General features: G+C 43.3%; 1 protein-coding gene and 1 long non-coding RNA gene across 5 annotated transcripts in view; one reads left to right on the top strand and one right to left on the bottom strand.

The window, feature by feature from the left end:
* Window positions 1-1,758: 1,758 nt before the first annotated feature.
* The window catches only part of p38b (mitogen activated protein kinase p38b), a 30,684-nt gene continuing 7,189 nt past the window's right edge, over window positions 1,759-25,253 (bottom strand). Inside the window, exons 2-13 of one of the 4 annotated variants that reach the window (XM_045695162.1) lie at window positions 24,625-24,754; window positions 23,921-23,979; window positions 19,007-19,118; window positions 18,688-18,717; window positions 18,228-18,275; window positions 17,897-18,011; window positions 16,613-17,818; window positions 13,983-14,054; window positions 11,990-12,069; window positions 9,595-9,673; window positions 9,137-9,310; window positions 1,759-4,174 (exon numbers count right to left, since the gene is read on the bottom strand). In XM_045695162.1, coding sequence (XP_045551118.1) covers window positions 4,107-4,174; window positions 9,137-9,310; window positions 9,595-9,673; window positions 11,990-12,069; window positions 13,983-14,054; window positions 16,613-17,818; window positions 17,897-18,011; window positions 18,228-18,275; window positions 18,688-18,717; window positions 19,007-19,118; window positions 23,921-23,979; window positions 24,625-24,754 — 2,173 coding nt within the window. In that variant the 3' untranslated portion in view covers window positions 1,759-4,106. 4 annotated transcript variants of the gene reach the window in all.
* Window positions 10,758-10,931, top strand: LOC106572777 (uncharacterized). Its single transcript, XR_001321190.2, has 2 exons — window positions 10,758-10,868; window positions 10,900-10,931. It is a non-coding gene; the product is annotated as an uncharacterized lncRNA (long non-coding RNA).

The raw sequence follows: 25,253 nt of genomic DNA, 5'->3' as shown, positions 1-25,253 counted from the left end.
GATAGGTTTAATATCCCACGCCTGATAGCAGCTATAGGTTTAATATCCCACGCCTGATAGCAGCTATAGGTTTAATATCCCACGCCTGATAGCAGCTATAGGTTTAATATCCCACGCCTGATAGCAGCTAGATAGGTTTAATATCCCACGCCTGATAGCAGCTAGGTAGGTTTAATATCCCACGCCTGATAGCAGCTAGGTAGGTTTAATATCCCACGCCTGATAGCAGCTATAGGTTTAATATCCCACGCCTGATAGCAGCTATAAGTTTAATATCCCACGCCTGATAGCAGCTATAGGTTTAATATCCCACGCCTGATAGCAGCTAGATAGGTTTAATATCCCACGCATGTTCGTTCAATCTTCTAGTACGCGACGTTTATTTGTCCCCTCCCCCCTTCCTACAGAACACAACCTGCTTTGTCTGTTCATTAGGTTTGGCCTTATCCAGGTGCTATGCAGGGACTAGTCAGTGACCACACCCCATGAGCACAGAGCACATTTACAAAATGTACATTTAGTCAAGATAACGCCAGGACAGGGACCCCACGTTGAAATAGCTAAAACTCTAGACCAAAACACGCAGGGCGATGCTGGTGTGTGAAGTGGTTCATACTACAACTCTACCAAAGGACAAGACCAGAGAACATGGAGATCATCCCCACGCTGAAATGGTGAAGAAATCTACAAACTAAAGACCAATTATTCAGGCTGCAGCTGTTTAAGTACTTTAGTCTAGTAAACGCAACCAGTCGAACGACCGAATCGTACTCCCAAAGACTTTGATCGATGGTGGACAAACCAGACAACCTATCCAGCAGACAGACCGGCGATCACAGAGGGACCACAAAGGCCCTCTCTGCGAAGGGGTGGGGCCGCTCTTGAGCTGGCCCCACCCCTTTCCTTTGTCTACCAAGCCATCATATCGACTTAGCCCATTAGGGACTTTTCAGTGTATCATGTCAGTAACCAATGTATTGTGTGTGTGTGTGTTTATGTAATTCTGTGATTGATTAGTTGGTAAATAAATAATTAAGCCAATTTGTATATCGCTAATTCATGATTTATGTTAGGATTCGTGCAGATATCCAAAGGTTTGCGACATTCAGGAATGAGACTGATGAGGTAACAATACATCAATAGAAGACTGTAATCGATAAGATATACAACTCTTCAGATATTTTTCGGGCAATTGAAACGCCATAAAACATTTTCCTGTGGTACCCCGACTTCCTAGCTAATTACTATTCCGTGATTTGTTTAGTTACAGAATAATTACAGAGAATTGATTTGATAAATATAACAGTCTTCACATTTAATGATTGAATAGACTAGTGTCATAGTCAACACTTTGTGTGTGGCCCACACACTGCTGCCTTTATTTAATTGAGTGGTGGAGTTCGTATTGCACGGCTGGTGTCTCGGTTGGATGAGGATTTCACTTAAGGACCAATGGAATGGTCTAAAATGAGAACTCTGCCCACCTGGGATACCTGGCCATGCAAAACAAACTTTACCATTAATACACATTTCCACACAACTGCTCTGACCAAAACACAACTGTGATGGCTCTGATATCTTTTCACATCGTCTTTCACTGCTTGGTTGGTGGATGCACAATCCGGCTTGATATGGCTCAGTAGTGTGAAAAGCTGTTATAAGCTACAGAGATAAGCATTGCCACTTCCTTTGCAAACCTTGAAGACTTCTAGCACATGTAGGTTATGGACTTGAGGCCACAAAGCACAAAACAGACTATTGACTTAAAAATGACTGTCTTTATTTCTTTATAAACAAAGGCATTAATTATAGTAATAGTTACTCTGCTGTAAAGACTGTTAGATGTCAGTCTTTTATGGGGATTGGCTGAAATAAACAACAGTATCTCTCCAGTTGAAATACCACCTCAACAAAGTATAAATATATCTAAGCAATTCCCTCATTTCTTTTTGACATGGATTTACATTTTTCTATTTTGCTGCTTTAAGCATGACACGTCAAGCTCCTGTTAACACATATATTCAAAACACACGCACAAATGATGAACATGCTGATAATGAAGATTGTTTAAATTCAACAAACCAAAAAAGTAATGAAGATTAAAAAATAAAATATAGAACAGATATTTACATACATTTGAGTTGATTTTGTACCCAAAAATACATATTTTTCCTAGTTTACTTAACGCCACGTTGATTGGCACATTCATTGACAACCCACAATGGCTCATATCAACTCCATCTGGTTTTAAAGTGTCAATATGGAAAGTGGTGAAACCAGAATGAATTGTCTATTCAATGGAGCGCAGCATGGTTCAACTAGGCTAGAGTCCTGGGGCTATCACAGTTATATATTCTGACTCGGGCTGTATCTCAATATTCTACAGTCGCTTCCTTCCATTGTGTCCTTCATCTGCACAGTTCTGTTCTGAAAACACAGAACAGTTGAAAGCAATATAGTTGAGCCCTACCAGGCCTTCGCTTTCTCCTGTCCAGTTCCTTTACCTCAGTGCAGATCAAGGAGATGAGGACTAGAGGAAGCAACAAAAATTGTCTGAATCTGCCAGAATGACATCATTTGGGTATTCAGTTAGCTGAATAATGATTTTACGGCTTGTGAGCACTAAATGGGCGGCAGGTAGCTTAGCGGTTAAAACCGTTGGGCCAGTAACCGAAAGGTTGATACTTCGAATCCCTGAGCTGTCTAGGTGAAGAATCTGTCGATGTGCCCTTGAGCAAGGCACTTTACCCTAATTACTCCTGTAAGTCGTTCTGGATAAGAGCGTCTGTTAAATGACTAAAATGTAAAAGGTATTAAACATCCTATGTTCTGGCGCTGGTTTTCAACAGTTTTAATACTTGGGGGGGGGGGAATTCATCTGCATCGTGGTATATTGAAACATTTCTCACAGCTAAAACATTTCCTCAAAGTTAATAAGTTCATAACAATGTTGAAGAATAGACTGAATCCCTATGTGCCTCCCAAAGGCCCCCAATTCACTATATAGTGCACTACTGTTGACCATAAGCCTATGGGCCCTGTTCAAAGGAAAGGAACATACCTAGTCAGTTGCACAACTGAATGCATTCAACTGAAATATAGTCTTTCGCATTTAGTACTGCAGTATATAGGTAGTAGAGTTCCATTTGGGACACATCCTATGTCATATAACAGACCCATTAAAGCAGATCGTCAACGGTTTATGAAGCGCCTGGGAGTCTTGACACCAGTGCTGATTGACAGAAAAACAAAACCAGGGGAGTCTGACACGAACGCTGTGATTGGTAGATTGGCAGAGCGCGAGTGACAGACAAGCATTATTGCACATTTCAGATGATTCACACCATGAAATCATTCAATCAGAACACATTTCAGATGATGCACACCATGAAATGATTCAATCAGAACACATTTTCCGGATGTTTCAATTCAGCATCTAATTTCTTTCGGATATCACAGTGGTGAGCAATAGAATACAGTGGTAAGCAATAGTTTCATAATAATAAAACTTCTGAAGGAGGAATACAAAACTAGTTTAAATATAGATTTTATTCCAAATGGCACCCTATTCCCTATATAGTGCCCTGGTCAAAAGTAGAGCACTAAATAGGGAATAGGGTGCCATTTGTGACACAAATATGGACAGAATAATAAAAGAAGCATGAGATTTTTCAGAAATGGACCAATTATGGTATTAGTGGTTGTTTTCTGCTTGCCTCTGTTTCTCCCTTGAAAATACATGGTAGTAGACACATACAATCAGTATTTGTTAACACCGACTTAACAGCCCTTAAAATGTCGCTCTCCTATCCTCCATTGTAGTTCTAGCCTGGTCCCATATCTGTTTGGGTTGTACAGCCAACTCCCATCGCCATTGTCATGTCACCAGGCTATTTTTGTACCGTTTCCCTTGCAACACCTTACTGAGTCAAAATGGTGGGAGAGAGAGCGCGAGCTTAAGAAATATAACTAACAATAGACAAACGTTTGTAGGCACTCTGATGATGATATTGTTATTCCAAAAGGTGGTCTGATAAGAGGGAACCTCAGTGATGGAGATGTGTGGTGTTGACGGGAGAGGGGCTTGTAGAAATCACATCGCCCAATCACGATTCCATGTCGTTTCCATCGAAGATGGGTGGCTCAAAATCACATACCGCCTCAAAGGTCAGCCCTGTGAGGAAGGGAGGGAGATAGAAATGTGTTTCGCAGGTGTTTCAGAGCTGTCTGAGGGGTTGTGAGCAGAGCAGAGCAAAATACATTTATTTTGCAAGATGGACAAAAAGTTTGGTCCCACTTTACTTAAAAGCATTCAGGTATAATGGCCCCCCCGTCTATAAATGTTCTCATAACGGCCCCCCCGTCTATAAATGTTCTCATAACGGCCCCCCCGTCTATAAATGTTCTCATAACGGCCCCCCCGTCTATAAATGTTCTCATAACGGCCCCCCCGTCTATAAATGTTCTCATAACGGCCCCCCCCGTCTATAAATGTTCTCATAACGGCCCCCCGTCTATAAATGTTCTCATAACGGCCCCCCGTCTATAAATGATCTCATAACGGCCCCCCGTCTATAAATTTTTCCAAGATGGCGTAGCAGTTCAGACGTCCTCTACCCTCCTCTTGTCGTGTATATATATATTTACATATTTTTTTCTTCACTTATTTTTTTTTTTTTTATTCTAAAAACTCAACCTCAAAGCACTCTCCTGCAACCCGCCTCACCAATTTAAAAAATAAAGTATTATTTACCTCATCTGAATTCCACAACAGAAGCTAGCAAGAGGTTAGCCATTTTCACTGGCTAACGTTGAAGTTCAGCTAGCCACGGTTAGCTGTCCTCAGCTATCCATTAGCTCGAAAAGCTATCGCCAGTTTTTGTACAGCGCGACTCAGACCAGAGCATACCGGACCTATTCTCTCTCCTTTCCCCGATTTCTACCGCAGGCTCTGGACATTTACACCTGGATCTTGCAGCTAACTAGCTGCTACCTGAGTGACTATTGGCAACGTCGGTCACGGAATTAACACACATTATTACGGAGCTAGCCAGCTGAAGAGTTCCGTCAGCCACTCCTGGGCTATTCCTGAGCTAGCCAGCTGAAGTGTCTCCTGGGCTACAACTCACCTATCCTGACCCGTTTTACTGCCGATGCGGAGCCCCATCGGGTCTTCACGACTGGACCACCGACGTTATCTGCCCGAGGGAGTTATCCAACTGGCCCCTCCGTCGCGACGTAACCTGATCGCCCATCTGCGGCCCGCTAATCGTTAGCTGTCTTTTCAGCTGCGATCTGAATAGGTCTATCGGACACTTTTCTTGGGCCACTATAACTAACTATTTTGCCAACTTGGACTGGTCCCCCCTTCCACACGGAACCCCACTAACCCACAGATCTTCTACCAGCTTGCTACCTATGGCCCGGCTAGCTGTCTGAATCTCACTGGACCCTTTGATCACTCGGCTAAGCATGCCTCTCCTTAATGTCAATATGCAATGTCCATTGCTGTTCTGGTTAGTGTTTATTGGCTTATTTCACTGTAGAGCCTCTAGCCCTGCTCATTATACCTTATCCAACCTCTCAGTTCCTCCACCCACACATGCTATGACATCTTCTGGTTTCAATGATGTTTCTAGAGACAATATCTCTCTCATAATCACTAAATGCCTAGGTTTACCTCCTCTGTACTCACATCCCACCATACCTTTGTCTGTACATTATACCTTGAAGCTATTTTATCGCCCCCAGAAACCTGCTCCTTTTTCTCTCTATTCTGGACGTCACAGACGACCAATTCTTATAGCTTTTAGCCGTACCCTCATACTTATTCTTCTCTGCTCCTCTGGGGATGTAGAGGTGAATCCAGGCCCTGCAGTGCCTGGCTCCACTCCTACTCCCCAGGCGCTCTCTTTTGATGACTTCTGTAACCGTAATAACCTTGGTTTCATGCATGTTAACATTAGAAGCCTCCTCCCTAAGTTTGCTTTAGCACACTCTGCCAACCCGGATGTCCTAGCTGTGTCTGAATCTTGGCTTAGGAAGTCCACCAAAAACTCTTAAATCTTCATCCCTAACTACAACGTTTTCAGACAAGATAGAACGACCAAAGGGGGCGGTGTTGCAATCTACTGCAGAGTTCTGTCCTGCTATCCAGGTCTGTACCCAAACAATTTGAACTTCTACTTTTAAAAATCCACCTCTCCAAAAACAAGTCTCTCACCGTTGCCGCCTGCTATAGACCCCCCTCGGCCCCTAGTTGTGCTCTGGACACCATATGTGAACTGATTGCCCCCCATCTATCTTCAGAGCTCGTGCTACTAGGTGACCTAAACTGGGACATGCTTAACACCCCAGCCATCCTACAATCCAAGCTTGATGCCCTCAATCTCACACAAATTATTAATGAACCCACCAGGTACAACCCCAAAGCCGCAAACACTGGCACCCTCATAGATATCATCCTAACCAACGTGCCCTCTAAATACACCTCTGCTGTTTTCAACCAAGATCTCAGCGATCACTGCCTCATTGCCTGCACCCGTAATGGGTCAGCGGTCAAACGACCTCCACTCATCACTGTCAAACGCTCCCTGAAACATTTCAACGAGCAAGCCTTTCTAATCGACCTGGCCCTGGTATCCTGGAAGGATATTGACCTCATCCCGTCAGTAGAGGATGCCTGGTTATTTTTTTAAATGCCTTCCTCTCCATCTTAAATAAGCATGCCCCTTTCAAGAAATTTAGAACCAGGAACAGATATAGCCCTTGGTTCTCCCCAGACCTGACTGCCCTTAACCAACACAAAAATATCCTGTGGCGTTCTGCATTAGCATCGAACTGCCCCCGCGATATGCAACTTTTTTAGGGAAGTTAGAAACCAATACACACAGGCAGTTAGAAACGCCAAGGCTAGCTTTTTCAAACAGAAATTCGCTTCGTGCAACTCCAACTCTAAAAAGTTCTGGGACATTGTAAAGTCCATGGAGAATAAGAACACCTCCTCCCAACTGCCCACTGCACTGAGGATAGGAAACTCTGTCACCACCGATAAGCCCACTATAATTGAGAATTTCAACAAGCATTTTTCTACAGCTGGCCATGCTTTCCACCTAACTACCCCTACTGCATTCAACAGCACTGCACCCCCCACAGCTACTCGCCCAAGCCTCCCCCATTTCTCCTTCTCCCAAATCCATTCAGCTGATGTTCTGAAAGAGCTGCAAAATCTGGACCCCTACAAATCAGCTGGGCTTGACAATTTGGACCCTTTCTTTCTAAAATTATCTGCCGAAATTATTGCAACCCCTATTACTAGCCTGTTCAACCTCTCTTTCGTGTCGTCTGAGATTCCCATAGATTGGAAAGCAGCTGCTGTCATCCCCCTCTTCAAAGGAGGTGACACTCTTGACCCAAATTGCTACAGACCTATATCCATCCTACCCTGCCTGTCTAAGGTCTTCGAAAGCCAAGTTAACAAACAGATTACCGACCATTTCGAATCCCACCGCACCCTCTCCGCTATGCAATCTGGTTTCAGAGCTGGTCATGGGTGCACCTCAGCCACGCTCAAGGTCCTAAACGACATCGTAACCGCCATCGATAAGAAACAATACTGTGCTGCCGTATTCATCGACCTGGCCAAAGCTTTTGACTCTGTTAATCACCACATCCTCATCGGCAGACTCAGTAGCCTTGGTTTCTCAAACGATTGCGTCGCCTGGTTCACCAACTACTTCTCTGACAGAGTTCAGTGTGTCAAATCGGAGGGCCTACTGTCTGGACCTCTGGCAGTCTCTATGGGGGTACCACAGGGTTCAATTCTTGGGCCAACTCTTTTCTCTGTATACATAAATGATGTCGCTCTTGCTGCTGGTGAATCTCTGATCCACCTCTACGCAGACGACACCATTCTGTACACTTCTGGCCCTTCTTTGGACACTGTGTTAACAACCCTCCAGACGAGCTTCAATGCCATTCAACTCTCCTTCCGTGGTCTCCAACTGCTCCTAAACACAAGTAAAACTAAATGCATGCTCTTCAACCGATCGCTGCCTGCACCTGCCCGCCTGTCCAGCATCACTTCTCTGGACGGTTCTAACTTAGAATTTGTGGACAACTACAAATACCTAGGTGTCTGGTTAGACTGTAAACTCTCCTTCCAGACTCACATCAATCATCTCCAATCCAAAGTGAAATCTCGAATTGGCTTCCTATTTCGCAACAAAGCATCCTTCACTCATGCTGCCAAACATACCCTCGTAAAACTGACCATTTTTGCCTTTACCTCCCTTATCTCACATCATTTGCTCACATTGTATATAATCTTATTTTTATTTTTTCTACTGCATCATTGATTGTATGTTGTTTTACTCCATGTGTAACTCTGTGTTTTTGTATGTTGTCGAACTGCTTTGCTTTATCTTGGCCAGGTCGCAATTGTAAATGAGAACTTGTTCTCAACTTGCCTACCTGGTTAAATAAAGGTGAAAAAAATAAATGATCTCATAACGGCCCCCCCGTCTATAAATGATCTCATAACGGCCCCCCCGTCTATAAATGTTCTCATAACGGCCCCCCCGTCTATAAATGTTCTCATAACGGCCCCCCCGTCTATAAATGATCTCATAACGGCCCCCCCGTCTATAAATGTTCTCATAACGGCCCCCCCGTCTATAAATGATCTCATAACGGCCCCCCGTCTATAAATGATCTCATAACGGCCCCCCCGTCTATAAATGATCTCATAATGGCCCCCCCGTCTATAAATGATCTCATAATGGCCCCGTCTATAAATGATCTCATAATGGCCCCGTCTATAAATGATCTCATAATGGCCCCGTCTATAAATGATCTCATAATGGCCCCCGTCTATAAATGATCTCATAATGGCCCCCGTCTATAAATGATCTCATAATGGCCCCCGTCTATAAATGATCTCATAACGGCCCCCCCGTCTATAAATGATCTCATAATGAACCCCGTCTATAAATGATCTCATTATGGCCCCGTCTATAAATTCTCATAATGGCCCCGTCTATAAATGATCTCATTATGGCCCCGTCTATAAATGATCTCATAATGGCCCCGTCTATAAATGATCTCATAATGGCCCTGTCTATTCCATTCTACATACGTTTCCATTCTTCGATGTCCAGATCGCGGCTCTCAAAGCTCTGGTCGTAGGGGTCAGCCTCAGGCTCGTCATCTGGGTCGTGGTACTGGGAGAAGTAGGGGTGGGCCAGAGCCTGGGCAGCCGTGATCCTCTTATCTGTGTCCAGAACCAACATCTTCTCCAGCAGGTCCACAGCTACAAGGAGAAAAACGTCATCCATACCAACAGGGTCCATATTCACAAAGACTCTCAGTGTAGGAGTGCTGTTATAGGATCAGTTTAGCATTTTTCCATCATAAATCAATAAAGATTGTATGGACAAGGGGAACCTAAATAAGCACCTACTCCAAGATGCTTTTTGAAAACGGCTGCAGCAGGCCATCTTATGACTCCTTCCTCTCATTATCATCACAAATTATAACATCTTGGGGTCTGATTTACAACCAGGTGTTTTGAGTGTAAAATGATTCCAACACTACCTTGTGGGTTGGCTCCGATGAACACGTCAGAAAAATTCCTCTTGGGCATCTGAGGCAAGGAGTTGATGTAGTTCCTTGCCTGTAAACCAATGGGAGTAAAGAGATCAGAGGTCAAAGGCCAATAGCACACAAACAAGGCTGGCATCCAAAACGGCACCGTATTAACTACATAATGCCCTGTTTGACCAGGTCCCATAGGGCTCTGTGTAGGCACTATGTAGAACATAGGGTGCCATTTGGAATACACTTCAAAGCCACAAGATGACCACTTTTCTTTTGGGGTCATAGGGTTGGTTTCTCCGACCCAGATTAAGGCTACTTATTCTGGGCAACAACAACAAAATGTCTTTATCTGGGGCTGGGAAAGCGGCCACTAACTTTGTATTCAGACAGTAAAGATTATGATTAACACTAATTAGTCCCATATTAGACAAGGACTTGTCCCAAACCACATCATATTTCCATGTCCCCATTTGTGACTGTGCACTATACAGGGAACAGGGTGCCATTTGGGATCCCTCATCAGGAGAAATGTGACTAGATCACTTGATCATATGGCTGCATTGGATTAATTATCAGCACTGCTAAGAGAGGGTTTCATTGCAGATTTGGTGAATGTGCAGAGAGAGAGAGAAAGCAGAAGGAGAAGAAACAGTATTATAACTGAGTATTGTTTATTTGGTTGCAGTACTTATAATCTATCACCATGTAATGTAGCTACCATCTCTGCTCAATCAGTTCACACTTCAAGAAGAGGAACTGCAATACTGTGAATTTCAGTTCCTACTTTCCTTACCACACTGTTGTCAGAGGAGGAAGTGTTTCAATTCAAACAAATTCTGGTTTAGGCAATGTGCCAGTTTGTTAGCGTGCAATTCTTGACATATTAATACTTTATACGGCTTCATAATGCTTTACAACACTGCTATGGCAAACCAAACATTAGAAGGCAAGAGAGTAGTTGCTGCTTGACTTGCATTGACGTACAGCAAGCATCAGACACCACTCAGTGGTTATAGTAGAGCGCTGTGGGTAGCAGAACATAGAAACCTAGTCGAAAAAAGCAGCAACGTCAAAATGCTACATGTATGTTTGTCTACTTCCTCTTTATGTGGGAGCAAATATCCTCTAAGGAGGTTGTAATATTGTAGCACTGGGGATGTGGCACTGCTCAGGGCTAGGTGTGACGGCGGTGGCACTGCTCTGGGCTAGGTGTGACGGCGGTGGCACTGCTCTGGGCTAGGTGTGACGGCGGTGGCACTGCTCTGGGCTAGGTGTGACGGCGGTGGCACTGCTCTGGGCTAGGTGTGACGGGGTCAATTTGGTCAACTCAGGAAGTAAAAATGCAATTTTCAGTTTACTTCCTGAATTGACTTGGAATTTACCCCAACCCTGGGGCTAACAGTCTTGTGGCACGCAGGTTCGAGGACTTGGGTTCAAATCCTTGCTTGGCCCCATATAGAATGCATTGAATTGAGTAATTTGGTCCTGCTCACCTCGTGGCTTGGCATCCTGCTTATTAGAGAGGCTGGGGGCGTTCCTGTCAGGCGCATTATCTGTTGAAGCTGGTTTATATCTATCAGGTACGAGTCAAGGGGTATCAGCAGACAGCAGTATAGCAGAGACGGTAAGTTGACAAGCAGCTAGCCAGTGGGAGACCTGATGACTCGCATTAGCTCGTCGAGCTTATACCTGGTTTTCTGGCCTAGGCTTTAGCTCAGCGGGCTAACAGTCTTCTTTATGAGTTTTATGATAAGGCTCAACTCCTAAGACGCTCTGCAAAAAAAGGGAATAGTCTCATCTTTGGAGGGAAAGGTAAGAAAAGAGGGTGAGATTGTAAAGGTGTGTGTAAGGCAGACTGGTAGCATGCTTGAGGTTATGGTAGAGAAGAGAAAGTTCAATTAGGAGAAAGTCAAGTTAATAAATCACAGCAGTGAAACCCAAGCTTTAAACATAGAAGCAGGGCTCTATGCTGACCCTTTTTAGTTAAAAAAAATGGAGGCACAAAGAAATTTAAGAGCACACCAAAAAATATTTTAGGTAATAAAGCTAGAATTCGTAATTTTTCTAGGAGCACTGGTGCTCCTAATTTTAAATTCCAGGTCGCATAGCAAAATATTTGGGCGCATATTCAAGTAAAATGGTCGCACTGTAGAGCCCTGAGAAATGTATGTTTATTTATCCAAGTGAATAATTTGTTTTCAAATCAAAAACAGGTGTTGCATTTGACCCCATCTCACAGAGATTTAAGAGGATGTAAACATGTAAAATAGTTGCTGTTGCTGAAGAGTATAACACACTTCACAAATTGATGCAAAAACAAATAATTACCAGGCCCTTTAGCAAGTTAAGCAAGCAGAGACCTTGCAGCATAATAACTATGTGTACAACTCACAGACAAAGAGGAGATTTTCATCAAGAGCTCAGGCCCTGGCGTCCCAACGAGCATCATTATTAGCTTCAACTGATCAATGTCTAACAGGTACCGTGTGTAAAGGAACAACAGGAGCTGGCAGGGGAGGGGAGAGGAACCAGCAAGAACAGTATTTGTTGTCTTTAAAATAACTGAGCTGTACTTGATTGAGCTTGCCTGGCACAATGGAACCAAGAACAATGACAAATGCAGCCCGGGACATTGAATTGTCAGAGTTTCACACTGACTATAACATATATTATAAACTGGGTGGTTCAAGCCCTGAATGCTGATTGGCTGACAGCCGTGGTATATCAGACAGTATACCACAGGTATGACAAAACATTTATTTTTACTGCTCAAATTATGTTGGTAACAGGTTTATAATAGCAATAAGGCACCTCGGGGGTTTGTGATATGGCCAATATACCACAGCTAAGGGCTGTATCCAGGTACTCCGCATTGCGTTGTGCCTAAGAACATCCTTTAGTCGTGGTATATTGGCCATATACCACACCCCCTCGGGCCTTATTGCTATTATAAATAAAGTGTAACATACTTGTACAAACTATATCAGAATAGCTACTCAATGGTTGAAAATCAACATGACCTCCTATATTATATCTGAGGCTCTGTGTTTTGTGCAATCATGTGACATACTTGGATTTTAAACTTTATTCAAATCTTGCTATGACACACGATTGTGCAAAACACAGGGCCCCAATTGGAATTGCTAGGTGTCATCATGCTGGATAAGAACTATGGAATGTAATGGGTAAACACACTGCCTTGTTGTTAGTACCTCTGAAAACACTGACAGGCAAGGAAACACAAAGATTAGTGCCAGACTCATTCAGCAGATCCAGAGAGGAAAACATTTAGACATGTGTTACAGAAAAGGATGCTCTGTGCATCAGACAGACAATGGAAGAAGGCTAGGATAGCCTGATAAAACAGTTTTAGAGACCAAGTGTGGAGAGGTAGAAATTAGTGTGGCTACAGAAACTGACAAAGTATGAAATCTTCTACAGTGTAATTCAGCCTCATGGCATGCTGTAGGGAGAGACAACAGAGCTGATCGTAAGAGAACAAATCATAGATGGCACCATAGCGGGGTTAGTTGAAGAAGCATCGAGGCACCCCAGCGGGGTTAGTTGAAGAAGACACCACCCCAGCGGGGTTAGTTGAAGAAGACACCACCCCAGCGGGGTTAGTTGGAGAAGACACCACCCCAGCGGGGTTAGTTGAAGAAGACACCACCCCAGCGGGGTTAGTTGGAGAAGACACCACCCCAGCGGGGTTACTTGAAGAAGACACCACCCCAGCGGGGTTAGTTGGAGAAGACACCACCCCAGCGGGGTTAGTTGGAGAAGACACCACCCCAGCGGGGTTACTTGAAGAAGACACCACCCCAGCGGGGTTAGTTGGAGAAGACACCACCCCAGCGGGGTTAGTTGGAGAAGACACCACCCCAGCGGGGTTAGTTGGAGAAGACACCACCCCAGCGGGGTTACTTGAAGAAGACACCACCCCAGCGGGGTTACTTGAAGAAGACACCACCCCAGCGGGGTTAGTTGGAGAAGACACCACCCCAGCGGGGTTAGTTGGAGAAGACACCAAAGCGGGGTTAGTTGAAGAGGTTAGTTTTGCAGAGCAGCAGGTTAGGAACATAGAAGAGCTTTAGCTTAGAACACATTATTTTAGGTCACATGGTCTGGACCTGCAAAAAGCTGTTACCATCACGTCAATCAATCACCAGCAGTAGGAGTCTGTGTGTACACCGGTCTTATCCAATGTGATTCAATAAGGACATATTGCATGGGAATCTCACCACCAACCACTCGAAGGTTTGTCACGGAAACAGAGTGGTTTAATGGGTAGGCCAGGCATACTCACAAAGTAGAGGGCATTTCAGCTTCGGTACTCATATCAGACCAATAGTAGGGTAACTGAGGTTAGGGCAATGAAAGGATACGGTCAGTACCGGGAAACAGCGTTCTGCCAGTGAGGAGTTCAGCCATGATACATCCCACAGACCAAATGTCCACTGTAACAAAGAGGAAATCATTATATCTGTGTAACAAAGAGGAAATCATTATGTCTGTGTAACAAAGAGGAAATCATTATGTCTGTGTAACAAAGAGGAAATCATTATGTCTGTGTAACAAAGAGGAAATCATTATATCTGTGTAACAAAGAGGAAATCATTATGTCTGTGTAACAAAGAGGAAATCATTATATCTGTGTAACAAAGAGGTAATCATTATGTTTGTGTAACACAGAGGGACAACACGTCTACTGTAAGAGGAATAACAAATGTATACCGTTACATATAGTGGAATAACAAACATCTACTGTGACATAAAGAGGAATAACACATGTAAACTGTTACACAAAGAGGAATAACACGTGTAAACTGTTACATATAGTGGAATAACACGTGTAAACTGTTACATATAGTGGAATAACACGTGTAAACTGTTACATATAGTGGAATAACACGTGTAAACTGTTACATATAGTGGAATAACACGTGTAAACTGTTACAGATAGTGGAATAACACGTGTAAACTGTTACAGATAGTGGAATAACACGTGTAAACTGTTACAGATAGTGGAATAACACGTGTAAACTGTTACAGATAGTGGAATAACACGTGTAAACTGTTACAGATAGTGGAATAACACATGTGATACTGTTACAGATAGTGGAATAACACATGTGATACTGTTACAGATAGTGGAATAACACATGTGATACTGTTACAGATAGTGGAATAACACATGTGATACTGTTACAGATAGTGGAATAACATATCTACTGTTACATATTAGAGGAATAACATATCTACTGTTACATATTAGAGGAATAACACATGTATACTGTTACAGATAGTGGAATAACACATTTATACTGTTACAGATAGTGGAATAACACATGTGATACTGTTACAGAGAGTGGAATAACACATGTCATACTGTTATAGATAGTGGAATAACACATGTGATACTGTTACAGATAGTGGAATAACACATGTGATACTGTTACAGATAGTGGAATAACACATGTGATACTGTTACAGATAGTGGAATAACACATGTGATACTGTTACAGATAGTGGAATAACACATGTGATACTGTTACAGATAGTGGAATAACACATGTGATACTGTTACAGATAGTGGAATAACACATGTGATACTGTTACAGATAGTGGAATAACATATCTACTGTTACATATTAGAGGAATAACATATCTACTGTTACATATTAGAGGAATAACACATGTATACTGTTACATATAGTGGAATAACACATTTATACTGTTACAGATAGTGGAATAACACATGTGATACTGTTACAGATAGTGGAATAACACATGTGATACTGTTACAGAGAGTGGAATAACACATGTCATACTGTTATAGATAGTGGAATAACACATGTGATACTGTTAAAGATAGTGGAATAACATGTGATACTGTTACAGATAGTGGAATAACACATGTGATACTGTTACAGATAGTGGAATAACACATGTGATACTGTTACAGATAGTGGAATAACACATGTGATACTGTTACAGATAGTGGAATAACACATGTGATACTGTTACAGACAGTGGAATAACATATCTACTGTTACATATTAGAGGAATAACACGTCTACTGTTACACATAGGGTGGAAAACATTATGTTCAGCATGTCCATTCAGTGTCCTGCTATTATGACATCCACATGGCAAGAACATCGGCCCAAGGTCACAAGTACACCAACAATGTGTAGCCTAAATGTATAGCTTGTATACATGTCTACAGTGAGCAGATGCAGGCTGTCTAAACCACTCAGATCTCTAGCTACTGTACCTGTCATGATGTAATATATCAGATCTCTAGCTACTGTACCCGTCATGACGTAATATATCAGATCTCTAGCTACTGTACCCGTCATGACGTAATATATCAGATCTCTAGCTACTGTACCCGTCATGACGTAATATATCAGATCTCTAGCTACTGTACCCGTCATGACGTAATATATCAGATCTCTAGCTACTGTACCCGTCATGACGTAATATATCAGATCTCTAGCTACTGTACCCGTCATGACGTAATATATCAGATCTCTAGCTACTGTACCCGTCATGACGTAATATATCAGATCTCTAGCTACTGTACCCGTCATGACGTAATATATCAGATCTCTAGCTACTGTACCCGTCATGACGTAATATATCAGATCTCTAGCTACTGTACCCGTCATGACGTATTGCATCAGATCTCTAGCTACTGTACCCGTCATGACGTATTGCATCAGATCTCTAGCTACTGTACCCGTCATGACGTATTGCATCAGATCTCTAGCTACTGTACCCGTCATGACGTATTGCATCAGATCTCTAGCTACTGTACCCGTCATGATGTATTGCATCAGATCTCTAGCTACTGTACCTGTCATGACGTAATATATCAGATCTCTAGCTACTGTACCTGTCATGATGTATTGCATCAGATCTCTAGCTACTGTACCTGTCATGATGTATTGCATCAGATCTCTAGCTACTGTACCTGTCATGTAATATATCAGATCTCTAGCTACTGTACCTGTCATGTTGTAATGCATCAGATGTCTAGCTACTGTACCTGTCATGTAATATATCAGATCTCTAGCTACTGTACCTGTCATGACGTAATATATCAGATCTCTAGCTACTGTACCCGTCATGATGTAATATATCAGATCTCTAGCTACTGTACCCGTCATGATGTAATATATCAGATCTCTAGCTACTGTACCCGTCATGATGTAATATATCAGATCTCTAGCTACTGTACCCGTCATGATGTAATATATCAGATCTCTAGCTACTGTACCCGTCATGATGTATTGCATCAGATCTCTAGCTACTGTACCCGTCATGATGTATTGCATCAGATCTCTAGCTACTGTACCTGTCATGATGTATTGCATCAGATCTCTAGCTACTGTACCTGTCATGATGTATTGCATCAGATCTCTAGCTACTGTACCTGTCATGATGTATTGCATCAGATCTCTAGCTACTGTACCTGTCATGATGTATTGCATCAGATCTCTAGCTACTGTACCTGTCATGATGTAATATATCAGATCTCTAGCTACTGTACCTGTCATGATGTAATATATCAGATCTCTAGCTACTGTACCTGTCATGATGTATTGCATCAGATCTCTAGCTACTGTACCTGTCATGATGTATTGCATCAGATCTCTAGCTACTGTACCTGTCATGATGTAATATATCAGATCTCTAGCTACTGTACCTGTCATGATGTATTGCATCAGATCTCTAGCTACTGTACCTGTCATGATGTAATATATCAGATCTCTAGCTACTGTACCTGTCATGATGTAATATATCAGATCTCTATCTACTGTACCTGTCATGATGTATTGCATCAGATCTCTAGCTACTGTACCTGTCATGATGTATTGCATCAGATCTCTAGCTACTGTACCTGTCATGATGTAATATATCAGATCTCTAGCTACTGTACCTGTCATGATGTAATATATCAGATCTCTAGCTACTGTACCTGTCATGATGTAATATATCAGATCTCTATCTACTGTACCTGTCATGATGTATTGCATCAGATCTCTAGCTACTGTACCTGTCATGATGTATTGCATCAGATCTCTAGCTACTGTACCTGTCATGATGTAATATATCAGATCTCTAGCTACTGTACCTGTCATGATGTAATATATCAGATCTCTAGCTACTGTACCTGTCATGATGTATTGCATCAGATCTCTAGCTACTGTACCTGTCATGATGTAATATATCAGATCTCTAGCTACTGTACCTGTCATGATGTATTGCATCAGATCTCTAGCTACTGTACCTGTCATGTTGTAATGCATCCAGTTTAGCATGATCTCTGGGGCCCTGTACCAGCGAGTGGCAACGTAACCAGTCATCTCATCGTCTGTGTGCCGCGCCAGCCCAAAGTCCAGAATCTGAGGACAGACAGAACCAAACCATGTGGTACTTCAAGATAGTCATCTAGTGAACAGAAAAGTTACAGACTGTTCTCTCCTTGCAGTGAACTTTTAATTGCACCATTTCATAAGGGTGTGCTTGGTTTCCCCCTCAGGCAGACTGTCTGATATTCTTGTCCGGACTGTTCAGGATGAACAAAGTTTGAATGAGTGGGCCAATAATAAACGCCTTACCTTCAGCTCACAGTCCTCATTCACAGCCAGGTTGCTGGGTTTCAGGTCCTGAAGAGCGATGGCAGACAAGACATTAATAGTATTATTATTTCTATATTATTACAGACTACCTACATGAGGCCAGATCTGAATGTGCTTTCTCAATTGGGTCTAGATTCTCTCAAACCAACCCCACTATCTGTAGAAGCGCTCCTACAAAACTTCTACAAGACTAACTCAATCAGATCAGTTCTTTCAAAACAGCAGTTCTGAATCATTGACTCGGTCAAAGTACAAAACAGGGGTACCGTTTATGGTTTCACTTCCTCTGTGGTTTATAGTGTTTGAATAAGGAGCGAGCCTGGGCCTGAACCTGCCATGTGGAAGTGAACCAAATTGTCAAACTAACACAAGACACAGGGTTGTCATCTGGGAAGGGCTTTTTCACAGTGGGCTGAATCAAACAGGAGTGGAGACTTACTCTGTGAATGATATCTGCTGAGTGGATATACTGAGGAGAGAGAGGTGAAGGAGAGCAAAGGCGTTACATTAAATCAACATCATGAATCATAAGTTTGTAGCTTTTAGGTACATCACAGATGGCAAAAATTACAAAATCATGACTTCCTTTCAACAGTTTTGCCTGCTGGGAATGTACACAACACTGGTCAACAACTGTGAATGGCAGTTAGTTGAAGAATGTTTAAAATCTCCAAGCATGTCGTTTCACCTTTAACCCCCAGAGTATCTGGTAGATAAGGAACTGTCTGTCTGTGTGTGTGTGTGTGTGTGTGTTTCACCTTTAACCCCCGGAGGATCTGGTATATGAGGAACTGCACATGGTCATCTGTCAGCTTCTGACACTTGATTATGTTGTTGAGGTCTGCCCCCATCAGGTGGGTCACCAGGTACCTGCCAATCACAACCAGACATAGGCTCAAACTAAACACCTCCCCTGTATTAACAAAGATGGTTTAGTACGAAGATATGTAGAAATTGCTTCTCCAATAGAAATCCCCGATCACGTGTCGGCAATGTCATGGCGACGTTGGCCAACCAAGCTCATGCGCAAAACCACGTCATCTGGCCTAACGGTCGACTTGCACCGAACGGCGCAGGCCTTCAAAATAAAAGGCACTTCTTCGATATAAAGTTGGTTCTGACGAAAATGAAAATGTGCCAGTTTGTCACTTTCACGAGGTTGGAGTTATGACCCGTGTTCAGCTCCCGAAGACATTATAACCCGTGTTCAGCTCCCGAAGACATTATAACCCGTCTTCAGCTCCCGAAGACATTATAACCCGTGTTCAGCTCCCGAAGACATTATAACCCGTGTTCAGCTCCCGAAGACATTATAACCCGTGTTCAGCTCCCGAAGACATTATAACCCGTGTTCAGCTCCCGAAGACATTATAACCCGTGTTCAGCTCCCGAAGACATTATAAACCGTGTTCAGCTCCCGAAGACATTATAAACCGTGTTCAGCTCCCGAAGACATTATAAACCGTGTTCAGCTCCCGAAGACATTATAAACCGTGTTCAGCTCCCGAAGACATTATAAACCGTGTTCAGCTCCCGAAGACATTATAAACCGTGTTCAGCTCCCGAAGACATTATAAACCGTGTTCAGCTCCTGAAGACATTATAACATGTTCAGCTCCTGAAGACATTGGCTCCAATCTAGGTTGTGCATTTAGATTTCGAAAAACGATTGAAAAAAATTGCAAGCATTCCCGGAAGTCTTGCGTTGTTGCGCGTCTGGGTTTAGAAACTGTGGTATTAAGGACATTACATCAAAGTTGGATCAGCCTGTAGTGTGGGTTTCCACTTTAATTTTGAGTGTGACTCCAAATCCAGACCTCCATGGGTTGATAAATTGGATTTCCATTGATTATTTTTGTGTGATTTTGTTGTCAGCACATTCAACTATGTAAAGAAAAAAGTATTTAATAAGATTATTTCATTCATTCAGATCTAGGATGTGTTGTTTAAGTGTTCCCTTTATTTTTTTGAGCAGTGTATTTTCCCAAAACTCTTCATTATATTTGTTTCACCCATAGACACATACATTCACCTGTTTCTATAGACGGGTGGGTTGACGACGTCACCACAATAATGCGCGTGCAAAGAGTTAAAAGGCTGTATTTTGCCTGAATGGTCAGATAGATGGTAACAATGACAAGAAACTGCTGTGCTGTGAATTGTAAATGTCTCGTTTCAGATAGAACTCTCTTGTTTTGACTGATATCATGTCTATGCTAATATGGCTCAAATTTGCTAGCTAGCTAACCAACAACCATAACAATGTATTTGAGAGACAACACGTGTTTGTGGACAAACGCATTGAAGTTTTCACAAGAAATATTTGCTAATGAAATATAGCTCACAAGTTGTCAATAACCCTTTGATTGTAAACCGTGTTCGTTTTTTGCCAGTTGAAACCGGTTGAGCGGCTGCTCCCCAGACACACATTCCTCCTCCTCCTCCTCCTCCTCCTCTCTAGAAGCCACAGCAAGGCGAGCCCTCCACGAATAGAATGGCATTAAACAAAATACAGGTCCATTAAACCCACGTATTTTTGCAATTCAAATCTAATCCCATAGTGGATTAAAACAGCCCTAAACAGTGGTAAAGCACTTCTGGAGGGAAGGAGGAAGAGGAGCCAAAACATACAGGAGGAGCACATGGAGGTTTCAATCAGAGTGAGGGAGGGCGAGAGAGAGATGGCATGAGAGAGAGGGCATGAGAGAGAGAGAGAGAGAGAGAGGGGGGTGTATAAATAAGGTACATAAATACTGAGCTCTCATCTGTGTTGATCCATTCCCTCCCTCCCTCCCTCCCTCCCTCCCTCCCTCTCAGGGGTAGAGGAAGAGATATGGACAGTCCTGTGAGTCACATATTTTAGAAGCTGTTTGGGCGAACCACTGATACAGCACCTCTGCATAACATATCCCATCTTTTTCCTGGACAGCAGTTTGTGTTCCTCCGTCCTGCAGGCGTATGTTGAACACAGATTATAAGCATGAGCTGAAAATAGCCTTGATTCCCTTTTGATCATTCTGTGTGAGCAGCTTCTTCCACTGCAGCCGTTTCACATCTCTCACTCTCCACCCTCCCTCCAGACCCCTCTCTCGCTCCTCCTCTACCCTCCCTCTCTCCATACGCTTCTCTCTTCTCTACCCTCCCCTCCCTGTGTGGCCTGTGCCCCCCCACCCCCAATTCCTCTGTGGTACAGGGTGTTCATCTATGTGGGACAAGGGGGCAGCTGAGAGTCTGAGAGAATACTTCAGTTACCCCTGCCTATGAATGGTGGAGCTGCCAGAAAGGTAGCCTGGTCCCAGATCAGTTTATGCTCTTCATTGCTGTCATTGTCAAGACAAACATGGCAAATAGCACTAACAGACACACCCACCAGAGGGAAAAGGCAACCTGTAGGGCAGCACTGACTCATTAGCTGAACAATGTCCTTTTCTCACTGACTTCCAACATCAACAAACCATAACTGCCTGAAGCCAAGGCAGTCAATGAGGAACTATTAGCAAGGTAAGGAAGGGAGATGGTCACCGGGCAGTACTACCGGGCAGTACTACCGGGCAGTACTACCGACAATAGTCACAGGCAATGTTCCTTCAAATAAATGTCAGCACTGAGCAAATTTCAGGTCTTCTTAAGCACAAAATTCAGTGCAACTTCCAGCACCTGTTTACTGTGAACACTGAAGCTGTACCCACTTTAAGTTTCAACAATGGCCACGTAGGCTACTGTGGCTATTTTATCATAATATAGGCCTACAAGAATGGCCTACCATCAAAAACAACAGAGAAAATGCATCCCATAACATTTTAACATGGAACTAGGTGTTCTATCATTCAGCCTACAGTAGCAGCCAATGTGTGGTGTTCAATGTAGACCTACATTCCATAAGAGTTTTGAAAAAGAACACCCAGGGCTGGACATGAACCTGTTTATCTACATTAACCTGTTTATAAAGACAAGGAGGCGACTGAAAATGTTTTTGTGTTGTATGATGCAAGAAACCACTTCACAAAATCAAATGCATTATTATTCCCATACCATTATTACAGAGAATTAGACAAATGATGCTACACTCTGCCTATTGGCTACTTAGCTTAATCAAGCCTGTCTCAAAATACAACACTGCCCCTTTAAGGGCTCCCGAGTGACACAGCAGTCGCACTGCATCTCAGTGATAGAGGCGTCACTACAGACGCTGGTTCGATTTGGAGTCCCATAGTGCAGCGCACAATTGGCCCAGCATCATCCGGGTTAGGCCGTCTTTGTAAATAAGAATTTGTTCTTAACTGACTTGCCTTTTTTTATTAAAAACTAGCCGACTCCCTTTTCAAAGACGTCAAGAAATGTACACGTTTTGTGCTCTTGTAGGAAGCAATCACTCCCCTTTTATTTAACTAGGCAAGTCAGTTAAGAACAAATTCTTATTTACAATGACGACCTAGGAACAGTGGGTTAACTGCCTTGTTCAGGGGCAGAACGACAGATTTTTACCTTGTCAGCTTGGGGATTCGATCTTGCAACCTTTCGGTTACTAGTCCAACGCTCTAACCACTAGGCTACCTGCCGCCCCGTAAACAGTCAAGTTCAAAGCAAATGGCACAGATCCATATAAGGGCTCCTGAGTGGCGCAGAGGTCTATGGCACTGCATCTCAGTGCTTGAGGCGTCACTACAGACACCCTGGTTCGAATCCAGGCTGTATCACAACCGGCCGTGATTGGGAGTCCCATAGGGTGGAGCACAATTTGCCCAGCGTCGTCCGCCGTAGGCCGTCATTGTTAATAACAATTTGTTCTTTTAACTGACTTGCCTATTTAAATAAAGTAAAAATAAAAAACATATGGCAATGGTCTATTTGCATATAGTCCTACTGCAGCTCTGACTGTTTATGCCGCACTGGTCTGTGTAGAGTACGGGCCGAGTAGTACAGTCTGTGCAGAGTACAAGCTGAGTAGTGCAGTCTGTGTAGAGTACAGGCAGAGTAGTACAGTCTGTGTAGAGTACGGGCAGAGTAGTACAGTCTGTGTAGAGTACGGGCAGAGTAGTACAGTCTGTGTAGAGTACAGGCTGAGTAGTGCAGTCTGTGTAGAGTACGGGCTGAGTAGTACAGTCTGTGTCGAGTACGGGCTGAGTAGTACAGTCTGTGTAGAGTACGGGCTGAGTAGTACAGTCTGTGTAGAGTACAGGCTGAGTAGTGCAGTCTGTGTAGAGTACAGGCCGAGTAGTGCAGTCTGTGCAGAGTACGGGCCGAGTAGTGCAGTCTGTGTAGAGTACAGGCTGAGTAGTACAGTCTGTGTAGAGTACAGGCACTCACGCAGCTTAGAGGGAACATTGTTAACAGGTAGTACTACTGATAATAGTCACAGGTACACAGGAGCTTCCCAGGCAGAGCAGGACTTGTTTGATCTCTGCTGCTGGGAAAATAAAGACACTGTGTAGGCTACTCTTTATGTCGGAAGTGAGGCAATGATCCACCGTCAATAGGCATTGGCTGAGAGAACGACCCACCGTCAATAGGCATTGGCCGAGAGAACGACCCACCGTCAATAGGCATTGGCCGAGAGAACGATCCACCGTCAATAGGCATTGGCTGACAGGAAAATATGAAGGGGTAATAAAGAGATATTCAGTATATAAAGAAAACAGCTAACGATAGACCTAAGAGTTAACTCAACTCACACATCATTGAACTCCTCCAGACTAGTAGCAGGTGTGAAAACATCTAGAAGGCCGATCACCTGAAATACAGAAATGCCAACGGTCAAGTTAATAATCCAACAAGGAACGAGGAGTGTATCAGCTCTCCCAATGACTTCCTGACTCCACAAGGAGTTGGTTTCAGCAGAGAGGAGCATTGGAACTAGAACAATAGAATAGTTCAACCAACATCTTCATACAGTTGATATCTCAGTCAGCAGCACAGTTGTATTCAGTAATATGATTCATGTAGTCAACATAGTTCTGCTGCTTTTAAAAGAGAGGAGAGAGCGAGACGGACAAGAGAGAGCGAGCGAGACAGACAGCGAGAGACAGTGAGAGACAGCAAGACAGAGAGGGCAATAGAAGACTTAAGCCAACATCATCCTAGAGATGATATTCAAGCAGTAACATAATGATTCAAGCAGTAACATAATGATTCAAGCAGTAACATAATGATTCAAGCAGTTACATAATGATTCAAGCAGTTACATAATGATTCAAGCAGTAACATAATGATTCAAGCAGTAACATAATGATTCAAGCAGTAACATAATGATTCAAGCAGTAACATAATGATTCAAGCAGTAACATAATGATTCAAGCAGTAACATAATGATTCAAGCAGTTACATAATGATTCATGCAGCAAAAAAAACGTTGTGCAGCTTTTGAGACAAAACTCACATTCTCATGCTTCATGTGCTTGAGCAGCCGTAGCTCTCTGTAGGTTCTCTTGGCGTGGATAAAGGACTGGAAAGGCCGGGAGAGCTTCTTCACAGCGATCTTCAGACCCGTCTTCTGATCGTACGACGAGCTGGAGAAAACAGAAATGGATTACTTTATTTCAACTACAAGAGGTGGATATTAGTCAACATTATCTAACAAAGCTGCACCCATTCTTCTTCAATACAAGTAGTGATAGGATAGTTCAAAGTACTGATCTAATAGAAATCAAAACGTTACGCACACGATATTCACAAACAGTAGGCTCTCTCAGTGACCCACCGTCAATAGGCATTGGCCGAGAGAACGACCCACCGTCCATAGGCATTGGCCCGAGAGAACGACCCACCGTCCATAGGCATTGGCCCGAGAGAACGACCCACCGTCCATAGGCATTGGCCCGAGAGAACGACCCACCGTCCATAGGCATTGGCCCGAGAGAACGACCCACCGTCCATAGGCATTGGCCCGAGAGAACGACCCACCGTCCATAGGCATTGGCCCGAGAGAACGACCCACCGTCCATAGGCATTGGCCCGAGAGAACGACCCACCGTCCATAGGCATTGGCCCGAGAGAACGACCCACCGT

Source organism: Salmo salar, chromosome ssa15 (assembly GCF_905237065.1).
Source record: "Salmo salar chromosome ssa15, Ssal_v3.1, whole genome shotgun sequence".
In the NCBI taxonomy this organism is placed as follows: Eukaryota; Metazoa; Chordata; class Actinopteri; order Salmoniformes; family Salmonidae; genus Salmo; species Salmo salar.
This window is presented reverse-complemented; position numbering and strand designations above follow the sequence as displayed.